General features: G+C 45.1%; 1 protein-coding gene across 1 annotated transcript in view; it reads right to left on the bottom strand.

Annotated features, from left to right (window-relative positions):
* Window positions 1-6,154: 6,154 nt before the first annotated feature.
* LOC143765069 (uncharacterized) overlaps window positions 6,155-26,889 on the bottom strand; it is a 71,249-nt gene continuing 50,514 nt past the window's right edge. Inside the window, exons 3-5 of the mRNA XM_077251359.1 lie at window positions 24,955-25,054; window positions 22,876-23,006; window positions 6,155-6,614 (exon numbers count right to left, since the gene is read on the bottom strand). Of these exons, the coding sequence (XP_077107474.1) occupies window positions 6,345-6,614; window positions 22,876-23,006; window positions 24,955-25,054 (501 nt within the window). The 3' untranslated portion in view covers window positions 6,155-6,344. The remainder of the gene's footprint in view (window positions 6,615-22,875; window positions 23,007-24,954; window positions 25,055-26,889) is intronic.

Raw genomic sequence — 26,889 nt, 5'->3', positions numbered from 1 at the left:
GCTCTGCCACCTTGGTGTCTCCCTTTTTCTGTAATTCGGGGTTTCATCCTCGATTTTCTTCTGGTCAGGTGGAATCTTCGGATTGTCCTGGAGTGGATGCTGTGGTGGAGAGGTTGCATCAGATTTGGGGGCAGGTAGTGGACAATTTGAAGTTGTCCCAGGAGAAGACTCAGCTTTTTGCCAACCGCCGGCGTCGGGTTGGTCCTCGGCTTTGTGTTGGGGACTTGGTGTGGTTGTCTTCTCGTTTTGTCCCTATGAGGGTTTCTTCTCCCAAGTTTAAGCCTCGGTTCATCGGCCCGTACAAGATATTGGAGATTCTTAACCCTGTGTCCTTCCGTTTGGACCTCCCTGCATCTTTTTCTATTCATAATGTTTTTCATCGGTCATTATTGCGCAGGTATGAGGTACCGGTTGTGCCTTCCGTTGAGCCTCCTGCTCCGGTGTTGGTTGAGGGCGAGTTGGAGTACGTTGTGGAAAAAATCTTGGACTCCCGTGTTTCCAGACGGAAACTCCAGTATCTGGTCAAATGGAAGGGATACGGTCAGGAGGATAATTCTTGGGTGACTGCCTCTGATGTTCATGCCTCCGATTTGGTCCGTGCCTTTCATAGGGCTCATCCTGATCGCCCTGGTGGTTCTGGTGAGGGTTCGGTGCCCCCTCCTTGAGGGGGGGGGGTACTGTTGTGAAATTGGATTTTGGGCTCCCCCGGTGGCCACTGGTGGAATTGAACTGGTGTGCATCATCCTCTCGGTTCACCTGTTTCCATCAGGATGTGGGAGTCGCTATTTAGCCTTGCTCCTCTGTCACTTCCATGCCGGTCAACATTGTAATCAGAAGCCTTTCTGTGCATGTTCCTGCTGCTAGACAACTCCCAGCTAAGTTGGACTTCAGTCCTTGTTTGTTTTTGTATTTTGTTCCAGTTCACAGCTGTAGTTTCGTTTCTGTGTCTGGAAAGCTCTTGTGATCTGAAATTGCCACTCTGATGTTATGAGTTAATACTAGAGTCTTAAAGTAATTTCAGGATGGTGTTTTGATAGGGTTTTCAGCTGACCATGAAAGTGCCCTTTCTGTTTTCCTGCTATCTAGTAAGCGGACCTCAATTTTGCTAAACCTATTTTCATACTACGTTTGTCATTTCATCTAAAATCACCGCCAATATTTGTGGGGGCCTCTGTCTGCCTTTCGGGGAAATTTCTCTAGAGGTGAGCCAGGACTATATTTTCCTCTGCCAGGATTAGTTAGTCCTCCGGCCGGCGCTGGGCGTCTAGGGATAAAACGCAGGCTACGCTACCCGGCTACTGTTAGTTGTGCGGCAGGTTTAGTTCATGGTCAGTTTAGTTTCCATCCTTCCAAGAGCTAGTTCTTATGTTTGCTGGGCTATGTTCTCTCGCCATTGAGAACCATAACAGTGGTTGCATTATACCATTATACTCTGTGGGGTGGCTGCATTATACTATATATGGGCTGCATTATACTGTATTGAGGACTATGGGGAATACATTATACTATATGAAGAACTATGGGGTGCATTATACTATGGGAAATGAATTGTACTACATGGGTGACTATGGCGATGCATAATACTATATGGAGCACTATGAGGAGTGTATTATACTATGTGGAGGACTGAGCAGTGTATTTTAATATATGGAGGACTATGAGGAGTGTATTATACTATATGAAGGACTATGAGGAGTGTATTATACTATATGGAGGAATATGGGAAGAGTATTATACTATATGGAGAACTATGGGAAGTGTATTATACTATATGGAAAACTATGTGGGAAGTGTATTATACTATATGGAGGACTGAGTTTATTATACTATATGGAGGACTATGTGGCATATTATATTATATGGAGGACTATGCGGTGTGCATTTTACAATATGGAGGACTGTGGTGCACATTATAATATATGGAGGACTATGGGGTGTACTATAATTAACAAGCAAAATGCTGCATATTCATCAAGTGGTTGGATTGTTTATGCCGGAACAAAAATTGTTCTCAGCAGCACATCGCCGGTGTAAACTGTAGATGTGCTGCTGATAACATGATACTGTATGGTGATCTGTGATCTATTAGTGATTGTTATGTCCCCATCTTTCTTTCTCAGATGGTGGAAAGAGGCCGTGAAACAAGCGTTGAACGATTTCAATATTGTCGATCACACTCGTTTAGCGGCCTGAACTCAGCGCATGTAAATACAACCAAAATGCTTCTGTGTGATGTGCAATATGTTCGCATTTGGGGCCCCATTTTAAACTTTGCCTAGGGCCCCACTTTGCCTAAAACCAGCCCTGACGAAGATAGACCTTTTTGGTGATAATTGTAAGTGGTATATGTGGAGAAAACCAGGCACTGCTCATCACCTGCCCAATACAATCCAAACAGTGAAACACGGTGGTAGCAGCATCATGCTATGGGGGTGTTTTTCAGCTGCAGCAACAGGACGACTGGTTGCTGTTAAAGGAAACCTGAATGCGGCCAAGTACAGAGATATCCTGGATGAAAACCTCTTCCAGAGTGCTCTGGACCTCAGACTTGGCCGAAGGGTCACCTTCCAATAAGACAATGACCTTAAGCACACAGTTAAAATAACAAAGGAGTTGCTTCAGAACAACTCTGTGACCATTCTTGACTGGCCCAGCCAGAGCCCTGACCTAAACCCAATCTCTGGAGAGACCTGAAAATGGCTGTCCACCAACGTTCACCATCCAACCTGATGGAACAGGAGAGGATCTGCAAGGAAGAATGACAGGATTCCCAAATCCAGGTGTGAAAAATTTGTTGCATCTTTCCAAAGGCGACTCATGGTTGTACAAGCTCAAAAGGGTGCTTCTACTCAATACTGAGCAAAAGGTCTGAATACTTATGACCATGTGATAGTTCAATTTTTCTTTTTTAATAAATTTGCAAAAATTACTACATTTGTTTTGTTTCAGTCAAGATGGAATGCAGAGTGTACATTAATGAGAAAAAAAAAATTAACTTTTTTAAATTTACCAAATGGTTGCAATGAAACAAAAGTGAAAAATTTAAAAGGGGTCTGAATACTTTCCGTACCCACTGTATTATGTGCTTGTATTTGTAGTTTAAGAAAAATAATCACAGGATACGGTTTTTAAAAATAATACACTGTGTATGCTTGAAGAAATTTGAATTAACCCCTGAAACGTCACATAGCTAGACATTTCTGTGAATCCACCTAGGGAAGCAGGATGCACCAAAAGTGAACCACTTTTTGTATATTTCTGCATCATATTAGATAATATATATTTATAGAAGAAAATATTTGTTGGGCATTTCAATTCCGAATTGAGTGTGAGAACACCGACACAGAATTGGTCTTACTGTTAATTTGAAAATTCCTTGAGAATTAGACAACAGCAAAAGTTAGCAGATATCAAGGTATCATTATGTTCAGCTTCCTATGACCGATATGCCCATATAGACTACTTAGGAGGATTGATCCTACTGACAGATTCCCTCCTGGGACGTCTTTTCTTTGGACTGGCTTAATATAACGCTGGGAGCGTCACTCTGTCCGAAGCCTTTATAGACTGCGCAAGCGCCGGCGCAGTCTGGACCCCACAGAGTGACGCTCCCAGGAGATCGCGGTATGCGTAAGCGCTGAACGCACACCACGATCTCCAACGGAGAAGCAGGGACGAGCCAGGAGGGTGAGTATGCAATACTTACCTGTCCCGTTCCATCGACGTGATTCCGGCCCATGAATGTCCCCCTGCTACCGGAATCGGCGCCTGCGTAGTCCGCGCTTTCCGGCGCCATTTTCTTGAAGACACACTGCGTGTCTTCAAGAAAATGGCGCCGGAAAGCGCGGACGCCTGTGACGTTCAGTTCAGAGGGCGCGATGACGCTCTTAATGCGCGCCGCCCTCTGACTGAACAGTCACAGCCAGAGGACCCGGAAGACGGAGTGGTGGAACGGGGGACAGGTAAATATAGCAAGTGCCGGGGGCCTGAGCTAGCGGCGACTCCGGCACCTGACCCCCACAGCGCGCCGGTGTCCCCGCCTGCTCAGGCCCCCAGCACAGCCGCCTGCACTCTCAGCACCGCCATGCACAGCCTCCCGCACTCAGCACCGCCACGCACAGCCGCCCGCACGCAGCACCGCCACGCACAGCCGCCCGCACTCAGCACCGCCACGCACAGCCGCCCGCACTCAGCACCGCCACGCACAGCCGCCCGCACTCAGCACCGCCACGCACAGCCGCCCGCACTCAGCACCGCCACGCACAGCCGCCCGCACTCAGCACCGCCACGCACAGCCGCCCGCACTCGGCACAGCCGCCCGCACTCGGCACAGCCGCCCGCACTCGGCACAGCCGCCCGCACTCGGCACAGCCGCCAACACTCAGCACAGCCGCCAACACTCAGCACAGCCGCCAACACTCAGCACAGCCGCACTCGGGCAGTAGAGCCGGAGAGAGAAAGATGGCAGCAACATATGGCAGAATGGAAACAGGAACAGGCAGAATGGGTGCAGCACATTACAACAGAATGGGGGCACAGGATGGGAGCAGCACATGACAGAATGGGGGCACAGGATGCGAGCAGCACATGACAGAATTATTGCGCACGATGGGAGCAGCACATGACAGGATGGGGGTGCAGGATGGGAGCACATGACAGGATGGGGCGCAGGATGGGAGCAGCACATGACAGAATGGGGGCACAGGATGGGAGCAGCACATGACAGAATGGGGGCACACACATGACAGGATGGGGGTATAGGATGGAGCAGCATATGACAGGATGGGGGCTGTTGTGAATTTGGTTTTTGGGCTCCCCCGGTGGTCACTGGTGGTACTGGACTTGTGTGCTTCACTTTCTCTGTTCACCTGTTTCCATCAGGATATGGGTGTATCCTATTTAGCCTTGCTGCTCAGTTATTCTAGTGCCGGCCATCAATGTAACCAGAGCCTTTCTGTTGCATGTTCCTGCTTCTAGACTACTATCAGCTAAGTTGGACTCTTAGTCCTAAGTTTGTTTTGCATTTTTGTTCCAGTTCACAGTAATGTTATTTTTCTGTAGCTGGAAGCTCTTGTGGGCCGAAATTGCCACTCCGGTGTCATGAGTTGACACATGAGTCTTAAAGTAATTTCGGGATGGTATTTTAATAGGGTTTTCAGCTGACCGTGAAGTTCCCTATTGTATCTTCTTGCTATCTAGTAAGCGGACCTCGCTTTGCTGAACCTACCTTCATACTGCGTATGTCTTTTCCTCTGAACTCACCGTCAATATATGTGGGGGGCTTCTGTCTCCTTTTTGGGGGAATTTCCCTAGAGGTAAGCCAGGTCTGTCTTTTCCTCTATTAGGGTTAGTTAGTCCTCCGGCTGGCGCTAGGCGTCTAGGGATAAAACGTAGGTACGCCACCCGGCCACTGCTAGTTGTGTGGTAGGCTTAGCTCACGGTCAGCTCGAGATTCCATCACCCAGGAGCTTGTCTGTAGTTTAAGTTCTCTGACGTTCCCTTGCCATTGGGAACCATGACAGGGGGCGCAGGATGGGAGCATATGACAGGATGGGGATGCAGGATGGAGCAGCACATGACAGGATGGGGGCGCAGGATGGGAGCACATGACAGGATGGGGATGCAGGATGGAGCAGCACATGACAGGATGGGGATACAGGATGGAGCAGCACATGACAGGATGGGAGAGCAAGATGAGAGCAGCACATACCAGGATGGAGGCCATATACCAATATAAATGCTCGCCACCCGGGCGTAGAACGGGTTCAATAGCTAGTATATTATACAGACCTTGTTCTCTGGCATAAAACATTGCATTTTCCCTTTAAGACATTTGTGTAATAAATCTACTGACCTTCCATGGTTTCACAAAATTCTGCATTTTCAGAAAACCAGATGTTTAAAATGTGAAAAACCTTTGGACCCACTCAGCCTACACTTGATCAGTGCACGTTCTCAGCAAAGAGAAGGGACACTGAGGAGTTGCCAATCATTCTAGATGGGCTGCAATTGAAATCAGTTTTCAGAAAGTACAGCCACTGACCAGGATTTTTTAATGTAAAAAAAAAATCTCGATTAGGTCTAAGATGTATTAGTAATTTATCTGTATTAGAAAATCTGCTTACCACTGAGGAAAAAAAACAAAGAAACAAGGTAATGATTTATTATGTTTATTTTGATAATTAAATGACTATTGAAAATTAGTGTCCCAGTACAAAAGTGGCCAAAACATGAAGGAGTCTATTTAGCCAATTCCCAGGTAGTAACAGTTCACTAACCAATTTTTCTCAAGACTAAAGTCATTTGCCCTCACAGTTCTGTTAGAGGCCGGCTTCAAATGGTTTCTACTCCTCAGATGTTTCCTTGGGAACTCTCCCAAGTATATAGAACTCTTCATTTGGGCGCATGTCAGTCAAGTGAGCAATTCTGTTAGCCATAGCAAAGAATGCAGTGACCATCGCGATATCCCATGCATCTTCACGATTAAAACCATGTTCCTCCAATCTTCCAAAATGCTCCTCAGTTATATTTTCTGGTTTGGCAACTGCCAAAGCAAACTCCAGCATAGCCCGGTCTCTTGGACTGAGATCTGCTAGCTCAGGATTGACGATAACCTAAAGAAACAAGAAAATTTGTCAAGAGCTTTAACAATATAATGACACACTAGCTAAAATCACAAGATCTTTAATGGATTGTTATACATTTTCATGCATCTTTAGATACCGGACCAATATAAAGATAGTGTAGAGATCAAAAGAAGAATATTCATTACTGCACAGAACTGGGTCCCCAATTATGCAAGGAAGGTTTTTTTTTGCAACTCAAGAGTCAAGAAAAGCCCTCTACAGACAGGAAAAGGCAGTTGGGGAAAGGCATGTAATCGGGGGCCCTAGTTCTTGATATAGATGCTGGGATTCACAGTTTTCACGCATTTAGTATTTTATGATGGTGTGCCATAAATGTTCAAGATTAAAATAATGTGTCTCAGAATTTCTGTTGTAAGCTCAGAGTGGTGCACATGTTCCTCCCGTTGGTATTGCTTTAACTAGTCAGATGTGAATTTGGTGCCAGCTTTAAGACAAGGACTACATCCATAAAGTTTCTGCTGATGCAGAAACATTTCACATAGTGCAGTAATGGAAAGCACCACTGAAGGTTTTTCTGCAGAATTAAATTATTCTCTCTCTCATGTAGGAAAATCAAGATGCAGGTGATGTACAAATTAATCCCCCCCCAATTTGGAGATTCACAGCTAGGACTCTCAGAGGCATACTTAGCCATGTTCATCAATTACAAAAACTGTTCATAAATAATTGTTTCTCTATATAATGCCTTAAAACGGACAGAAACTGCACTGTTGTAAACATAACTGATAATGTTGGAGATCTAAAAATTGTATACAGTAGACCCATAATGATAGTCACCACTTTATATTACATAATCTATAAACATCACACTGTGAACTATAAAACAACAATTTGAATTCTAAAACACAAAATATAGAATCTTTAGTTTAAATTGCTCCAATTACCCCGGAATTTCCCAGCATTACATGATAGTAATCACTATTCTGTGTAAAACAATTTAAAAGATTTTCAAATACTTAACCCCTTTACCCCCGAAGGTGGTTTGCACGTTAATGACCGGGCCAATTTTTACAATTCTGACCACTGTCCCTTTATGCGGTAATAACTCTGGAACGCTTCAGCCGATCCCACCGATTCTGAGATTCTTTTTTCATGACATATTGTACTTCATGATAGTGGTAAAATTTCTTCGGTATGACTTGCGTTTAATTGTGGAAAAAAAAAAAACGGAAATTTGGCGAAAATTTAGCAATTTTCCAACTTTGAATTTTTATGCCATTAAATCACAGAGATATGAAACAAAATAGTTAATAAGTAACATTTCCCACATGTCTACTGAGCATCGGCACAATTTTTGAACCAAATTTTTTTTTTTGTAAAGGGTTAAAAGTTGACCAGCGATACTTCACTTTTCCAACAAAATTTACAACACCTTTTTTTTTTTTTTTTAGGGACTACATCACATGTGAAGTCACATTGAGGGGTCTATATGATAGAAAATACCCAAAAGTAAAGTGACACCATTCTAAAAACTGCACCCATCAAGGTGCTCAAAACCACATTCAAGAAGTTTATTAACTTTACATTAATTTTTGAAATGTGGAAAAAAAAATGAACATTTAACTTTTCACAAAATATTTACTTCAGATACAAATTTTTGTTATTTTGACAAGGGTAACAGAAAAAAAAAAAAAAAGACCCCAAAATTTGTTGTGTAATTTCTCCTGAGCATGCACATACCCCATATGAGGGAGAAAACCACTGTTTACATGGACGGCAGAGCTCGGAAGAGAAAGAGCGCCATTTGACTTTTTGAATGTAAAATTTCCTGGAATCATTAGCAGACGTCATGTCCCATTTGGAGAGCCCCTGACAGCGGCGTAACTACAACAGGTGCAGGGGTTGTAATTGCACCTGGGCCCTGGAGCCTAGGGGGCCCTAAAACTCGCTTTGACCTATATAAAAAGACTATTGCTATTAAAGATTTAAAATATTTGGGGGCCCCGTTGGAGCTTTTGCATCGGGGCTCATGAGTTTCAAGTTACGCCACTGGCCCCTGATGTGCTTAAACAGTGGAAAACCCCCATAAGTGACCCCATTTTGGATACTAGACCCCTTAATGAATGTATTTAGATGTGTGGCAAGCACCTTGAACCCTCAGGTGCTTTATAGAAGTTTATAAAGTTGACCCGTGAAAGTAATAAAATCACATCTATATATATATATATAAGAGGCATTGTGATTACTCGCTAATCCTGCCCCCTGCACAGTAGCTCCGCCCCCACACATCATCACACACAATCCGCCCCACCACATTACCACACACAATCCTGCCCCCGCACCACATTACCACAACAACCCCGCCCCCACCACATAACACACAATCCTGCCCCCCACCACATAACCACACACAATCCCGCCCCCCACATTACAACACACAGTCCCACCCCCAACACATTAGCACACACAATCTCGCCCCCCCACATTACCACACACAATCCCGCCCCCCCACCACATTACCACACGAGGCTCCATACCCACACTACCACATGAGGCTCCGTCCTCACACATTACCAGACGAGGCTCCGTCCCCACACATTACCAGACGAGGCTCCGTCCTCACACATTACCAGACGAGGCTCCGTCCCCACACATTACCACACGAGGCTCCGTCCCCACACATTACCACACGAGGCTCCGTCCCCACACATTACCATACGAGGCTCCGTCCCCACACATTACCACATGAGGCTCTGTCCCCACACATTACCATACGAGGCTCCGTCCCTCCACATTACCACACGAGGCTCCGTCCCCACACATTACCATACGAGGCTCCGTCCCCACACATTACCACATGAGGCTCTGTCCCCACACATTACCATACGAGGCTCCGTCCCTCCACATTACCACACGAGGCTCCGTCCCCACACATTACCACACGAGGCTCCGTCCTCACACATTACCACACGAGGCTGTCCCCACACATTACCACACGAATCCAGTCTGCTTTTGATTTTGCACTGTGAATAAAATCTATTAGTATTATTCTGTTTTTTAATTATTATTGTTATTAACTTCATTTTTAGTTAATTTACCACCTGCGTAAGCGCTATTGAATGTTGTCATTATTCACTTTAGTTTAATCACTAGCAGCGTTAATTAGATAGCAATGAGCATGCCGAGCGTTAGCTGGCTGGAAACAGTTAGTGTTCCTCATAAAAGTGTTATTTTAGCCCCAAATTTGGAATTTTCATAAGGGTAATGTGGCGCCCCTGAGGGTTAAGTCACCACAGAGGTACTGCACCTCATCCAGAGGTGTGGTATCCCACTCTCCGGTAAGGAGGGGGCACTACCCAGGACTCTTACACCAGCATCCAACACCTTACCACTTCAGTTAAGGCATCTGGGCATACCCTATGGAAGGATGGCCTCATCCCAGTCTGGAGAGGGTTACTAGGTAGAGGGTGTGTGTGGAGCACATAGCTATGGGAGGAGCTAATTAGGAGGGAAAGTGAAGGAGATGCTGAGAGGAGCTGAATGGAGTGAAATGTGCAAAAAGAGCTCCCTGTGTGAGGGAGCTAGAGAAAGAAGAGTGGTGAGAGGGAAGCTCCAGGAAGAAGGGGTCTTGGGGGCACGGGTAGTGAGCAATCCACCCGTGGGGCCCGCATTCATGCAGACCATCACCAGGTGGAGGGACCAGGTTGCAGTGGAGAACCCGCCCCCAAGATTAGTGAAGAACTACAAGGCTCAGCTAGCCAGCCGAAGGCTGTGGTATCTGTATGTGCCACAGCCACATCCACACATTTGCTGAAAAGGCAGCCACATAAGACCTAGGGGTCTAGAGACGTCGCCTGACAAGGTCCTGGGCTGCTGGTTTGGGACACTATGTGTGAAGGCGTAGGGCAGGAGAGGCGGGAGCCAGTGCAGTGAGACGGCCAGGAAAGGAACACAAGAGAGGAATGCTGGAAAAGTGTACCCCAAATCATCTGAGGGTTGGTAGGACCACAGACCGGAGGACGCAGCACACGGCTGGAGACAGTAATCTGCAGAACTATGAGTAAAGCGTTGAAAACTGCATCCAGCTGTGTCCTCTGAATTATTCCTGCATCACTTGCCCTGCACTACAACTATCACTTCTACCATCATTGTCTTTAACATCTTAATTGCCCTGGGACTAAGCTATACGTGTGGAGAGCTGTAATAACTCTGCTGCATCACCATCAGCCCCAGCGGTCCCATTTATGCTGCGTCGGTCATTCCTGGCCGAGTACCACAGGTGGCATCACGAACAATACCCCTGTTAACTTTATCCCCCCTAATTTCACTTTTATTGGACGCCCAGGGCCACAAACCGGGTCACTGGTGCCCGTGACCACCCCTTTAAGAACCGTCGGACCCAGCCCAAGTACCCCACGGCCCTAGCGGGCTCTCCAGTAACAGGAGAAATTGCACCATACAGTTTGTTGTGCAATTTCTCCTGACTACACCGATACCCCATAGGTGGGGAATACTACTTTTGACGCACAATGCAAAGCTCAGAAGGGATGAGGAGCCATATTGGAGTTCACATTTTGTTGGAATGGTTTGAGGGTGCCACGTCACATTGGCAGAGCCCCTGAGCTGCCAGAACAGCAGAAACCCCCATATGTGAACTCATGTTACAAACTACACTCCCCAATGAATTCATGTAGTGCATTGAGCATATTGACGCCACATGTGCCTCACAAAATTGTGTACCATATAGCAGTGAAGGAAGAATAAAATTACATTTTTACCACTAAATGTTGTTTTAGCCCCAAGTTTTTAATTTTTCTAAGGGCTATTAGGATTGATATTTTTTATTTTTTTTCTACAACAAACTGAGGTTCATTTTTTCCTGAGTGAAATATATTTCAGGCACAGTGCAAGGTTCAGAAGGCAAGGAGCGCCAGATTTTACCGTTACGGTTTGCAGGTGCCATAACCCACTGGGAGAGCCCATGAGGTGCCAGAACAGTAGAACACCCCATAATTGACTCTCAATTTACAAACTACACCTCTCAATGAATTCATCTAAGGGTGCATTGATCATACGGATACCATTGGGCAGTGAAAAAAATATAACAACATTTTTACCATCAACATTTTGTTCTAGCCCCAGATTTTACATTTTCACACAAGGAGTAGGTAAAAATGGCACCATAGTTTGTCCCACAATTTCTACTGAATGTGCCAATACCTCATATGTGGCTGTACAGTACTACTTAGCCATACGGAGAGACTCGTGAGGAATGGAGCGCTATTTGCCTCCTTGAGCACAGATTTTCCTAGAACAGTTTGAGGACTCCATATACAGAGCCCTCAATTGCTAGAAGAACAGAATCCCTTTCAAGAGACCCCATTATGGAAATGATAACCCTTTGGGAATTTATCTACAGATGTAGTGAGGATTTTGAGTCCACGGTTGTTTTCCAGAAACAAGCAGCAATGAATGTTGCCGAGTGAGAATTGCAAACTGCCGCTGTAGTGACCAGTACATTGCAGTCACCAGTACATTATGCCCAGCCCGTGCTTCTGGAGACATGAACCCGTAAGTTAGGCGGGCTCTCATCGCATCAGAAATGCCAAATATGTGGTTTAGGTACACTATGGGGCTCAGATGGGAGGGGGCATTTGGATTTGGGAGCGCAGAATTTGCCAAATTTCTTTTGGAGGGTTATGGAGCCATTTCGATTTTCCAGAGCCTTTGCACTACCAGTAATGTGGAAGTCCCTTATATTTCCATTAACAGATGACAGACCTGAGTGGGGACTTGCTTTTTCTTTATGGATTGAGTTGAAGCTTTTATTGGGAACATTTTACATAACATTTGGGATCACATTTATCAGACATGCTAGGCTGAGCACTTACTTCGAGATTTCCATCTAAATCTCTGAGTGACGTGATTCAGATGAAACCCCTTTTTAGGAATCCATGGAGTATAACAAGGCTGCAAAGTTACTCTAGACTCTGCCTGGCCTCTGTTCAGCAGTGTCCTTTTCAAAAGTGCACAAAACTGTGGCAGACAGCACTATTATGCAATCCTAAAAAGACAGACACTGCCGGATCACAGGTCAAACATCATCCTCAGGGCCTCCATCTGCCTCATTATAGGGAATTTTCCACTGAGGGTTCTGTCTGAATCATGTATTTCAGAGATTTTCACGGAAACTCCAATGTAAGCACTCAGCATAGAGCACAAAATAAATCTGCGCCAAGCCTTACTGAGATCTTTGGGAGGAAGAATGGAAAAAAAAAAAAAAATGAACAGTAGGTGAAGAATTGGTTTTATTTATTTTTACACCGTTCCTCGCGCGGTATAAGTGATTAGGCGATTTTATTCTTCGGGTCGGTGCGATTACATCAATACCAGATTTATATAGGGTTTTTATGTTTGACAACTGTGTACTTTTATTGTTTTTTTATTTACATAAATGTATTTATTGGAAAATATTTATTTTTTTCTTTATTGATTTTTAAATAAGTATTTTTACACTTTATAATATATATATTTTTTTTACATTTTCACAGTATGGGACATATCAGATTGCTGATATGACACTGCACTGCTCTCAGCAGGTGCTCACAAGCCACCTTCCCTGCAGGACCGGAAGGACCCCGCAGCCATCTTGGGGCCGAGGGTCTCCATGGAGACCATCAGGACAACACTTCCTGATGGAAGTGTACAGGGAGCCCCCTTCTCTGCATGATGCTCCTATATGCCACTGTCACTACTGACAGCGGCATTAGAGGAGTTAAATGCCCGCAATCGGTGCTAGCACTGATCGTGGGCATTGCTGTGGGGTGTCAGCTGTCACATACAGCTGACACCCACACCCGATCGCTGCGGCGCTCAGCATGAGGCCATGCGATCGCAGCACCGTACATATACTTCTCTTTGCGGGAAAGCAACTCCCACAGAGCAGTATATGTACCGCGCATGTCGGGAAGCAGCATATGTACCACGCATGTCGGGAAGGGGTTAAAGGACCCTACCATCTCCACCCTTCAGTGTCTTTTCCAAGTACCACACCAGGATGGATGCAACAGAAGTTATTGGACAGTCTTTATATAAACGTTACGTCACATAAGTATAGAATTTCTCAAAGAGAGGGAACAAGCCGGTAGGTCTAATTACCATTTTCCAGGTCATCCCTCCTGACAGCACTATTGACAATACCAAAGTATGGTGATCTAGGGTGGGACTACGGCATGAAGAACCTTCCTACCGAAGGCAACTTGTCCTGAGACGTCTAGTTTGTAATGTCTCGAAAAGTGCTTAGACTGGACCATTTTGCGGCCCTACAAATCTGATGGATATTGCTCTAGTTGAATGGGCCTTTGGCGTTTAGGAGGTTTCCCTTTTGCCTCGTAAGCCAGTCCAATCGAGGATCTGATCCACTTTGCTATTGTGGATTTTGCCACCTTCTGCCCCCTATTTGCTCCCCCCGTACTGCACAAATAAGTTTGGGTCCTGTCTCCAGTCCCTGGTAGCTTCCAGGCAGTAGAATTGTCCGTCTCACACCTAGTGAGTGAAAGGTCTGCACCTTAAGGCTATGTGCACACATCATGATTCTTTGCAGAAATTTCCTGAACAAAACCGGACATTTTTTGCAGGAAATCAGCATGCGTTTTTTTCGCTTTTTTTCGCGTTTTTTGTGCGGATTTTTTGAGGTTTTTTTTCCGGAGCTTCCCAATGCATTTAAATAAAGGGAAATCTGGAAAAAAATCCGCAAAATTAATGAACATGCTGCATTTTTTACAGCGATGTGTTTTTTTCGTGGAAAAAAACACAACATGTGCACAAAAATTGCGGATTGCATTCTGTTAAAAGGATGCTTAATGGATGCGTTTTTTCTCCGTTTTTATAGCGAAAAAACTTGAAAAAAAACGTGAAAAATCTGGAACGTGTGCACACAGCCTAAGATTTCTGGGATGCTGGCAGAAAAAAGGAAACAACTTCCTGATTCATATCGGAGGTCAACATAACTTTGGGGAGAAAGGCCGGGTCGAGCCTCAAGAGTATTTGATCCTCGAATATCTGCAGATACAGGTCCCTGATAGGTCCTGTAACTCTCCTACCCTCTTGACCGATGCAATAGCCACCAATAAGGCCATTTTAAATGAGAGTCTACACTACTTACTGGCTCGTATGGGAGCTTACATAGTGCATTGATAATCAGGTTAAGATCCTAGGGTGGGACAGATCTCCTCAAAGGTTTCAGCCTTTGTACAGCTCTGAAGAATTGTACAGCTCTGGAGAACCTCGCTATCCAGGGGTGGGCTTGCTATGGGAGAATAGAAAAATTCACTTAACGCTGAAATTTGTACTCTTGGGGTCAGTGGCGTAATTTGAAACTCATGGGCCCCAATGCGAAAGCTCCAACAGGGCCCCCAAATATTTTAAATCTTTAATAGCAATAGTCTTTTTATATAGACCAAAGGGAATTTTAGGGCCCCCTAGACTCCAGGGCCCGGGTGCGATTGCAACCCCTGCACCAGTTGTAGTTAAACCCCTGCTTGGGGTACTAGGTCTTAAGCCTCTGTTGAATCCTTCTTGCAGAAAATCTAGGATCCTGGGTAGGTCATTGTGAGATATATCACAGACTATCCATTGCACTCAATACAGATTCGGTTCCAGATCTCGTTATATATGGATGTTACGGGCGTTCTACTTGTTCTGAAGGGTAGATATCACCTCATCAGATAACCCCCTTAACCTCAGGATCCATGCCGAAAGGTGCAGACAGTCCGGATTCTGGTGAAACACTGGGCCCTGGAAGAGAAGGTCTTCTTTCCATGGGAGTAGTATGGGCTCTTCCACTGACGTCTTCCTCATCAGAGGAAACCAGCTCCTTCTTGGCCAGAAGGGCACTACCAATATTATCCTTTCTCTTTCTTCCTGCACTTTCCTTAATACTCTTGAAATCAAGGGGGAGGAGAGAATGCGTAGGTCAGTCCCCCCCTACAGGATTGGGAAATGGCGTCGACGCCTGCTGGATTGTCTAGGAGATCTAGTGAGAAGAATTCCCTGACCTTCGCGTTTTCCCTGGACGTGAAAAGGTCTATTACTGGGACACCCCAATGCTGACACAGCATGTAGAACACCTCTTCATTTAGCTCCCACTCCGTCGGTGATATCCTTTGCCTGCTTAAGAAGTCTGCCACCTGATTTTTGGATCCCTCTAGGCAAGCCGTTGAAACAGATAGAACTGTTCTTTCCGCCCATTGAAAGATCTTCTCTGTTGGATGCTGCAGAGAGAAAGGTCTTTGACCCTGATGGCATAAAGGCAAACACTCAAAATTATCCACATTCCCAGTATAAAGAGAAAATTAGGACCGTTATCCCCAATAACAGATAACCTAAAATTCCCATCTGGTGTCTCCTCAAGCCTTTTTCTGGGTAGCTCCAAAGAGAAACCCCTTGCGTTTTTATCATGTGGCCACCCTGAGGGTGTATTGCTTCCCCTCAGCTATTCTAGTTGATAGTCCACATAAAGCGAGATATTCTTTTGAATATATACAACTAGGGCATTTTTTTCTCTACATTTGCCAATCACTTAGGATGGGTGTGCCCCTTTTCTTCATTTGAATCCCTACGTATGGCTCCCACTAACCCTGTACAAGCAATCTCCGATATCTATAAGCTTCTATTGGATAGTCATCTGGATATGCTTCCCCCTTTTTGTAAGGTGTGAGAAAAGGAGCTCCATCAATCCTTTACAAAAGAACAATGGTATAAATGTTTCCATCTCTCTCATAAATCTAATGTAGCCACTAAAGCTCAGGAAACTATAAAATAGTATCTATCATGGTATAGTGTTCCTTTGGTCTTATATAAATGGTTCCCGGGCATATCCAACGTGTGCTAGCAATGTGGGGCTCATGTAGGTTCGATGTTGCATATATGGTGGGCGTGCCCGTCCTTGGCGGCCTACTGGGAGGGTTTTCTTAAAGCGTCTAAAGAAATGACGGGGATGTCAATTCCTAAAAGCCCGGAAGCAATTCTAATATTTATGTTTCAAGAAATCGTTATTGATGCACCTTCTTCAGGCCACTAAGGTGGTAATTCCATGACACTGGAAGTCTTTAGACCCGCCTTCGCTAGAGGAATGGTTTGGGGAGGTGGCTAGAGTTAATTGGATGGAATGCCTGACAGCTGCATCTTGCGTAGGAGCTTACAGAGTGGCTGCAAAATGGTTTAATTGGGAATTCCTCTTATCCTCAAAGTACCAAAATATGCTAAGGTAATTTCTACCTTATCCTTCTACGATATTTGATATGCCGGTATCATAGTACATAGTCTACCTTAGTGATTTGTCCTCATGTTCCCTATAAACACTTTTCTTCTCTTTTCTCTTCTCCTTCTTGTAACAGGTTGTCAAATGTCTTTTGCAAACTACTGTTGATACAGTGTGGAGTTTGTTTTCATGTAACTAAACAATTCTCTATTTCAGTAGCCAATATGCCATATGGTGTGTTCATATGAACCTGGTGATATGATTGTTTTTATAATACACGACAAATATATATATTTTTTTTAATGAGGAAAAAAAAGCTATGGTCGTCGTGTTGTCTGACAGGATTCTCACATGCCTGCCCCTGACTACTGACTGGACTGGACCTGGAGCAGGACCTCCCACACCGCGCACAGTTCTCTAATCTGAGGACTTGGCTCTGATTTCTGGAGTCCATGTCTTTTGGAAGTATCTTCCTTCCATATGACCACCCCAACCTAGTTGACATGTGTCGGTGGTTATCACCGCACAGGGAAGAGAGAACTCAGGGAACTTCCATCTGGAGGTTTTCCGGAATGGTCCACCAGACTAGCGATCTCCTTACTGAGGCAGAGTGGGGCATCACGGTATCTAGGGACAGCTGGCGTTTGTCCCAGGCAGATAGAATCGCCTCCTGGAGACCCCACGAGTGGAACTGACTCCACTGAACACAAGGGATACAGGAAGTCATTAGTCCCAGGATGCTCTGCTTCCCTGATGGAACAGCGGCTTCCTGAAAGTGGACGAATACTGTCCCCTATTGATGTCTGCTTCTCTGCTGGCAAGATAAATGTTCTTAGGTGAGAGTCTGGGAGATCCCCCAGGAGCTTCTTTCTCAATTCTGGAGAGAGATCTGACTTCTTCCAATTTATCACCCAGCCCAGCTTTTTCAGCATGCAGACTGAGGTCTGACAGTGCTCCACGAGTTCTTCCCTGGAACTGGCTATGATAAAGGAAGTCGCCCAGGTAGGGGACTATGATGATATCTAACTTCCTTAGTTATGCGACCACTTCCACCACTAGCTTCGTGAACACTAGGTGCTGAGGCTAGACCGAAGGGAAGGCAACGGAACTGGCAGTGCAGGTCCGGCCCCTGGACCTTTAGAGCGAATCTTCAGTACTGCTGGAAGGAAGCATGGATGGGAATGTGACCGTCTGCGTTCTTAGGTCTAGAGAACACAGCACCGCATTTTTGTCTATCAGGGGGACTGTGGACCTAGTTGATTCCATCTTGAATTTCTCGTACGTCACCCAACGGTTTAGAGGTTTCAGGTTTATTATTGTGCGACTCTCTCCCAGGGTTTTTTGATTGAGAAGAGACTGGAATAGTGGCCTCTGCACCTTTCTTCCTCGGGCACCGTAACTATTCCTCAGAACATCCGACCACATGAGGGGAGCGGCAGACTGAAGGTGGGAGTTTGATACAATAAACATCCCTTGTGGGGTCTGGGTAAACACTATTCTGTTACCCAAAGAGATTATCCCCAATACACACTGATTCTCAGAGATCTTTCTCCAACTTTCCGAGTACTGTCTTAGCTGTCCCCTAACTCTCACGATGTAATTTTCTTCCTGGGCCTGAACCAAAGATAAAACCCTTACCCCTAACCTCTTTTGGGGTAGCTCCATCTGCCCGACTTCCCCTTGTAGCCTGACCTCTGTTTGGGTTGGGGTCTAAAATAGGGCTCGTACTTTTTTAGTTTATCTTCAGGGAACCCCATCTTTTTATTGGATGCTTTCCCTAGAATATCATCTAGAACTGGGCCAAATACTCTATCACCCAAGAAGGGAATGGAACACGGCTTGTTTTTAGACAGTATCCCATGACAATGCTTTTAACGTAATAGCTGGCCGGTCAACTTTAGATAAGGTTCTGTTCCTGGCTGCGAATCTAACAGATTCTGCACGTGTCAGCAATGATCCCGGTAGCTAGCTTTAGGAGGGGAAGAGATCTCAGGATAGCCTCTCTGGGGGTTTTAGACTTTAGATGTTCCTCCAGATCAGACCTGGGCAAGATGCGGCCCGCGGGCCGCATCCGGCCCGCCTGATGATTTTAAATGGCCCACCAGCTAGCTGTCACTTCTGACGGCACTGCTCGGCCAGCCGCCAGACGCTTCTGAGGAGGACCGCTGGCGGCTGGAGTGAAGGCCCCGAGCTCATCCACACGCTGTCGGAACTGTATGCGCTTGCAGCGCATACAGTTCCAGGGTCAGGATATGATTGACACAGCATCAGGAGCCATTGGCTCCCTGCTGTGTCAATCATTCTTGTGACCGGAGGCAGCATTATGCCACCGGTCACAAGAGGCTGAGCTCCACATCGGCCTGTACGTCACGTGCGTACGTCACTCCAGCGCCACACGGGATGTGCTGCGGTGAGGCAAGTTGCTGGCTGGCGGTCTCCTTCGGGTGAGGGTAAGTATCCGCGTGGTCGGGGGGGAGAGGGGGTCCCTGTGTTGCTGGGGAGTGTGAGGGAGGGGGGCTACTACATGGGCTGCCGCAGCTATCACATACTGGGGGGGGGGCAGGGCAGAGGGGATTGCTATCAGTGTGGATCACGTACAAGGGATGGCTACATTAAGGGATACTACATATTGGGGGCTACATGGAGAATACTACCTAAAGTGGGGGACATCACATACTGGGGAGGGGGGGGCAGGGGGGATTGCTATCAATGGGGATTACTTACAAGGGATGGCTACATCAAGGGATATTACATATTGGGTGCTACATGGGGAATACTACCTAAAATGGTGATATCACATACTGGGGAGGGGGACGGGGGGGGGGATTGCTAGAGGCACAGAGGGGTCTGATCCCTATATGCAGGGACATAGGGGTTCTATTTTCTATATGGAGCTACAGTGGGGTATGAGGGCACAGATGGGGCACTTTTACTATGTGCTAGAGGGGTCAAATACTATTTTTTCCTGCATCCACACCCCCACCTGGCCCATAATTGACAATTTCATATACAGCGATACCAGATATGTTTATTTTTTTCCATAGCTATACATGGCTGTATCCTTGTTTTCCTGGCTCTAGGGCTGCATCCATTTTCTCCAGGCAGTGGAATCCAGTGGAAAATTTGCATTTGCAAGAACCTGTACTTTCTGTAAGTTCACTCATCTCTAATCATTGCTCGTATACTACATTATTGGGTAAAAATTAGTTAATTATATTAGTCCGGCCCTCTAAAACCATCCCAATTTCTCATGCGGCCCCATGGCAAAATTAATTGCCCACCCCTGCTCCAGATCATCGACCCATAGGTGCATGGAACGAGTGACTGAGGTGGCTGTGATGTTGGCTTGAATTATGGCAGCTGACATTTCCCAGGTTCTCTTAAGGAAACATCCACTTTCTGATCCATCGGCTCCTTAAAGGGAACCTATCACCCCGTTTTTTAAAGATTAGATAAAAATAGTGTGAAATAGGGGCAGAGCTGGGCTTTACATTACTGCCTTTTCGGTGCCTTTACACCCCCATTAGGCTGCCGAAATACCTTTGTGAAGTGGCCGTTTTGTCCTGTCACTCAAGTTGGTCAGGTCGGATGGGCGTGGTCACAGCGCTGTTTCTCCCCCAGATCAGGCTCATCATTACGTTGGTGGCGTAGTGATGTGCGCATGTCCAAGGTCCCGAATCCTGCACAGGGGTGTGAAAATAGCAGCGATGTCCGTTATTCCATTGGTGGTCGGTGAGCGCGGCCATCTTGCTTTGGCTGCGCGTGCGCAGAAGCGGCGCTCTGCTGGCCGCGGCTTCAGGAAAATGGCCGCGGGCATCTGCGCGTGTGCAGATGGCTATCGCGGCGGCCATTTTCCTGAAGCCGCGGCCAGCAGAGCGCCGCTTCTGCGCACGCGCGGCCAAAGCAAGATGGCCGTGCCCACCGACCACCAATGGAATAACGGACATCGCTGCTATTTTCACACCCCTGTGCAGGATTCGGGACCTTGGACATGCGCACACCACTACGCCACCAACGTAATGATGAGCCTGATCTGGGGGAGAAACAGCGCTGTGACCACGCCCATCCGACCTGACCAACTTGAGTGACAGGACAAAACGGCCACTTCACAAAGGTATTTCGGCAGCCTAACGGGGGTGTAAAGGCACCGAAAAGGCAGTAATGTAAAGCCCAGCTCTGCCCCTATTTCACACTATTTTTATCTAATCTTTAAAAAACAGGGTGATAGGTTCCCTTTAAGGCTAGAGGAGTCTTTGAATGGGATTGAAGTCCTCTTCACCACCTTGGCTATGGGCACATCGATTTTTGGGATGTCCTCCCAGGCTTTAATGTCCTCTGGTTCGAAGGGCAGGTGAACTTAAAGTCTCTGGGAATAACCAGCCTTTTTTCAGTGCTTTCCAACTCCTCCATGATCATCGAGCGGATGTAGCTGTTAACCGGGAAGACTGTTCCTCTGGGATCTTAAAACACCGAACATCTCGTCCTGTATAGAGAGAGACTTCTGGGTTTCCTCGAGCTGCATAGTGCTCCTGATGGCCCGGAGGAGTTCGTCCGTGTGTTTTCGGAGGGAAAAAAAAAAAGGTATCTCTTCCCTTCCTCTGGAGGGTCTGCAACCATTTCACTTTCTTCCTGGTCAGATCTGCCAGAGTATACATCCTCCTCGGACCTTAGCTCCATCTCCCTTGGCACGGGGACCACCCTGAGACTCTGTCTGAGAAGCATGCATCTGGATAAGACCCGAGATAGGCCTAGATCTCCTCTCTGACAATGGACCGCCTAACTGATGGCAGAAATGTCTGCTCCTCCCTGATGACTTTTGGAGGTGCAAGGCACGCATAGGTCCCTTTGCGGGATTGACTGGAATTCTAGCCTTAACCCAGAATTAACCAGCTTAAAATCCAGCTGATACCCAATATTCTTTTCCAGGCAGGGAAGGAGGAGAGCCTCCCCCCACCTGGACGGGTTTCTTGGCATCCTGGGAAAAGGAGGTTCCATACGAAGCCTGTACCTTTCCTTTGTCCGGTCCTCCTATTTTGTGCACACACACACACACACGACAACCGTTTGAAGGACTTCCTTAACAAAAAGGTGTATACAACTTTACCCTCTCTCTTTCATAGCGAACTTGGGAATATACCTACACTTCTAGGCAGATTATAATGAGGACAATCCGGGCTACCGCACAAGTCTCCAAGGGTGCCCATGGCCAGATTGCCCCCTGTATAACATTTTGTGCACCACCATCGGCAGCACACATCTTCAGACAAGGAGCTTTCCTGGTGCTCCGCTGCTGGCAATACAGAATAGCAGTGGAGCTCCAATTGCCTCTTCCGTGACATGCTGATGAGGTCATCAGCCAATTTCGGCACAGTTTAAGTGCTGGCCACAAGAAGTGCAGCCCTGGGGGCACGCATCCCTCACTAAGTGTGTTATGTGTGCCTGTATATATGGGAGGCTTTGTGAGGGCTCCTACGGTATATAAGGGGATGTCCGCATAATTCATATTAAGCAGAATTATTTTCAACCTATTAGTTTGGCCCTCCAGTCAATGTCTCTTGTGACCCCTTGGGAAAATTGCTATCCATATTGTTTTGCATCTACCGATCACTTGTGTGTTAATCACGTGACTTATCACAGGGGCTGTGATATGTCATATGATACATTGGGTAATGGAGGGGCACGCCTTCTAAACTGCTCCGGGCCCTACCTACTCTCAATCCACAACTGCCTACACTTACCTGTTCCAGTTCAGAGATGTAAATAATCTTGTGTTCAGAAGAAAATAGACAATTGCACAAGTTTACCACATTCTAGATACAATGTGTTGCTTTCGATAATACGAGAACATTATGCACATCACCATACAATGGAAAGCTACATTTTCTATCAAATAAAATATATTGAGTCATGTAGGATTCTAGGCTGTCAAGCAGGAGAACCTCTACAATCTCCAGTTTAAAATGACTGTTTGGAGCATGCAGTAAACCCAAATTATACCATTTCAGGAAACACGTGGTAGAGATTTACCTGGTCAGCCAATGTCTTTTTCTTGGAATATATTCTGTGTAATGCACTATGAGCAGTTACACAATAAGGACACTTGTTGTTCGCACTGGTAGCTACAATGATCAGTTCTTTGTCAGCTTTGGTCAGATTTCCTGAAAAAAAACACACATATATATATATATATATATATATATATATATATATATATATATATATATATATATATATATATATATATATTATACACACAGTATATATTAGTCATTTTACAGCATCTATGAGCAAACAGATACCGTAAATGCATCTATATAGCAGTCAAAATGTATTAAATGGAGATGCAATCTTTGAATAAAATCTGTACAGAAGTCATGTGTTTTAGGATACTGTCTCATCTCTATTCATATGTGTTAATATGACATCTCATATAGCTGTCATTGAGGATGGTTCCTTACTTAAATCAACCTCCATGCTGACCCCACCCTCCATAAGACCCCTTCGAAGAGCCAATGCAAAGAGTTCCTACAAACTGACTTTCATGCATTACATATGGAATACCAAGTTTTCCCAATAGCAGTCAATACAGAAAATGTATGGCTGGAGCTTCCACCATGTTAACATGTGATTGTGTTGGGTTTATAAAGACAGCCAAGACCCAAGGTGATCAGCTTTTCAACAAAATGGCCTCAATATAGGAAGACGTTGTTGTGCTTAAATACACCGCTCTTTATCTGGTTGTTAACAATAAAAGCAGCATAGCATAGTTCCCAATAACACCCCAGATGGAACCATTAGTGGATTTATAGGAAAGTGCTCTATGGGTAGTACATATAAAAGGCATCAGTTTTCCCACTTGAGAAATCAGATTTTTCTGATGATTGCTCCATAGCAATAAATAGCAATGTGATTGTAGAACAGCACCAGTATTGTTAGGCTTCTGTCATATGTTCTGTACATGAAGTTCAGTCTTTACTGCTTCTCGATACCAAAATGTCTTTGTTCACCAGCATAATCAAGGTTGTTTTATATCAGGCCAAGACCATCATGTATTGACTGACAGGGGTTAAAATCTCAAGAACCAAGCATCAGTTTCATCAATTAGCTTATTGCGATAATATGTAAATTGCATATACACATACGTCACAACCCACAAGTTATATCAAACGTTATAGCATGTGTAGAAAACGCAAGGTACATAAAGGGCAATAGAGGTGGCATTGGGGCAACAACACTGACATTACAGTGTGACATTTTGGCCTTTGCATCTCCATGATGTAGTCCAGCACTTTTGATCAAAGATGTACAAGTACAGACAGGTGTATGATATATCCACTGAAGATGAGGAGCTGTATAATTAATACAGAGATGTATAGAGAGTGAGACCAATAAAAAAGAAAATGAAGAAAACCCAGAAAAACTTTGAGTACATCCATACATCATCTCCTGAAGCACCCTTTATGTACCTTTTTGAGATTTTTTGTGTGTGTTTTCATCTTTTTTTAGGCTTTTCAACATGTTTTTTTTTCTCTTACCTTTAACTAGTGTTGAGAGAACATGCCCAGATGAGGCGTTATCCGAGCACGCTCAGGTGCCAACAGTCGCTGCGGCAATCCTTGCACGTGATTCAGCTGTCAAACAGCCATGAGACATGCAGCTATAGCAACTTGAACATACTATTCGAGTATGCCGAAGATATCCAAGCCCAATCGGGTGTGAAGAGTAACACCTTATCCGAGCATGTGCGATCAACATTAACTATTTTCCGAATATTATTCAATGGGGAGGGAGTGTAGGGTGGGGGTTCAAGGAACATAAGAACTGCTTGCGATTTTATTTTAGCAAAAATAAAAAAAAACACATCAAGGTATACGCCTTTGCTTTTCCACTGACTTGTATACAGAGTATCTCAAGAGCAGAAACTTCAGAAGAATGGACATGTGACTTTAAAAAAAATATTTAAAAAGGTTAAGAAATATGAAATAATTTAATGCTCTAAAGCTTTAAGGTAGGATTCAAACAGCAATCTTATTATTTTCCCTGCATTTTATTGAGATTGTGACATTTGTGTTAGTAGCAAAAATTAGATAACAAAAGTGCATTTACCGCTTTCATTGTTCATAAGGACGTCATAATAAGCAAAAAATGCTCTGAACTCATTGGGTCGGTGTGACATTACTTTAAAAACGTTTGGTAAAAAACCACCCTAAGGAAAACAAGAGATGTGTAAATGAGGAATCATGCATTTCTATAGACTTTACAATATCTGAAAGCATTTCTATAGACTTTACAATATTTTAAAGCACTACACTTCTAACAAATTATGATCTAAACACATTAAATTTGCTTGCACACATACAAAAAAAACCAACTAACTAATCTGCCATTTTGTATTTCATATCTGATGCATTAGAGCAATAGATTTGTTTCTCTGTTTCAGGAAAGTATTTATTTAAAGTGTTCCTACCAAAATTCCAATGAGATTTCATAATAATGTACACGTTTACCAATTTGTCTCATTACAACACATTTTTAAACCAGTCTGCTTTTGCACATATCACACCTTCAAGGATGGCTCCATTTATCCTCCAGTTGCCATTGCAACCATCCTGTTGTAGTTCCACTGCTCTTGGTCATTTAGGTGTAGTTGCTCTCAGCTGGCTTTCTGCCACTCTTGGACCTGTCTTGGGCCTTATTTACAGTGCAGTGCTAATTCTAGGAAGCAGCAGTGTGCTGGTAACCAAGAGAAGCAAAGTACTGCAGCTGTATACAAGAGATTCTGCAGGATGATGTAGAATGGGGCTCAGATCAGATTGTTGGGCTGTTTTTTTCTTTGTACCGAGAGACCAGTTATGAAGCATTTCTCCCAGAAAATTATTGTAATTACAATTTTGTTATATGCATGTTTATTTATTTCCTTTGTGTGTATTGGAACACCACAAAAAAAGGGGAGGAAAAAGGGCAAATTGGACATTATTTCATGCAAAAACCCAAAGATGGGCTGGAAAAATTGTTGGCACCTGTCCAAGGTTGTGGGTAAACAACTTTGTTTCAAGCATGTGACGCTCATTCAAAATCACCCGTGGCAAGTAATAGGTGCTGACAAAAAAAACAACCTCACTCGACCCATCCTGCACCAATAACTAACCACCAGTCTCCAACCTCCCCTTTATTTCTAAATTCTTGAAGCACCTGGTCTACTTCCACCTTGCGCGTTACCTTTCCACTCATTCCCTCCTAGATCCATCACAGTCTGGCTTCCGCCCCCCACATTCAACAGAAACTGCACTCAAAGTGACCAGCGACCTTCTGACAGCAAAACGTAATGGTGCCCACTCTCTGCTCATTCTTTTCGACCTACCTGCAGCTTTACACTGTTGACCACTATCTCCTACCTATTCTCTATGCTCCAATCAATAGGTACTAAGAACACTGCTCTTTCCTGGTTCTCTTCCTATTCATATCTACCGCTCCTTCAGTGTATCTTTTGCTGGCTCCACTTCATCTCCTCTTCCTTTCACTGTTGGGGACCAGGGACTGTCTGTCCACAGTCTCCAACATTATGTCCGTTCTAGCTGAAACTCAACTTTTCCAAAACTGAACTTCTTCTGCTCCCGCTGTCTACTAACCTCCGTAAATCTGACATCTCTCTAGCCGTGGGTGGCATCATAATGCCTAGGCAGTAGGCGGGCTGTCTGAGTGTTATCTTTGGCACCAATCTGTCCTTCACCTCCCATATACAATCTCTTGCCGCTTACACTTAAAGAACATCTCTAGAAACCGCCCCTTTCTCACCATGGAAACCACAAAAACCCTCACGGTTGCCCTGATCCACTCTCCTGGACTAATGTAAAGCTCTATTAATTGGCCTCCCCCTTACTCGACTTTCCCCTCTCCAGTCCATCCTTAATGCAGCAGCCAGGGTTGTCTATCTGGCTAATTGGTACTCTGACACGTGCACACTTTGTCAGTCATTGCACTGGTTGCCCATTCATTATAGGATCCAATTCAAACTAGTTGTACTCACCCACAAGGCTCTCC

Source organism: Ranitomeya variabilis, chromosome 1, assembly GCF_051348905.1.
Source record: "Ranitomeya variabilis isolate aRanVar5 chromosome 1, aRanVar5.hap1, whole genome shotgun sequence".
NCBI classification, from domain to species: domain Eukaryota; kingdom Metazoa; phylum Chordata; class Amphibia; order Anura; family Dendrobatidae; genus Ranitomeya; species Ranitomeya variabilis.
The sequence above is the reverse complement of the archived record's forward strand: the minus strand, read 5'-3'. Positions and strand labels throughout refer to the sequence as shown.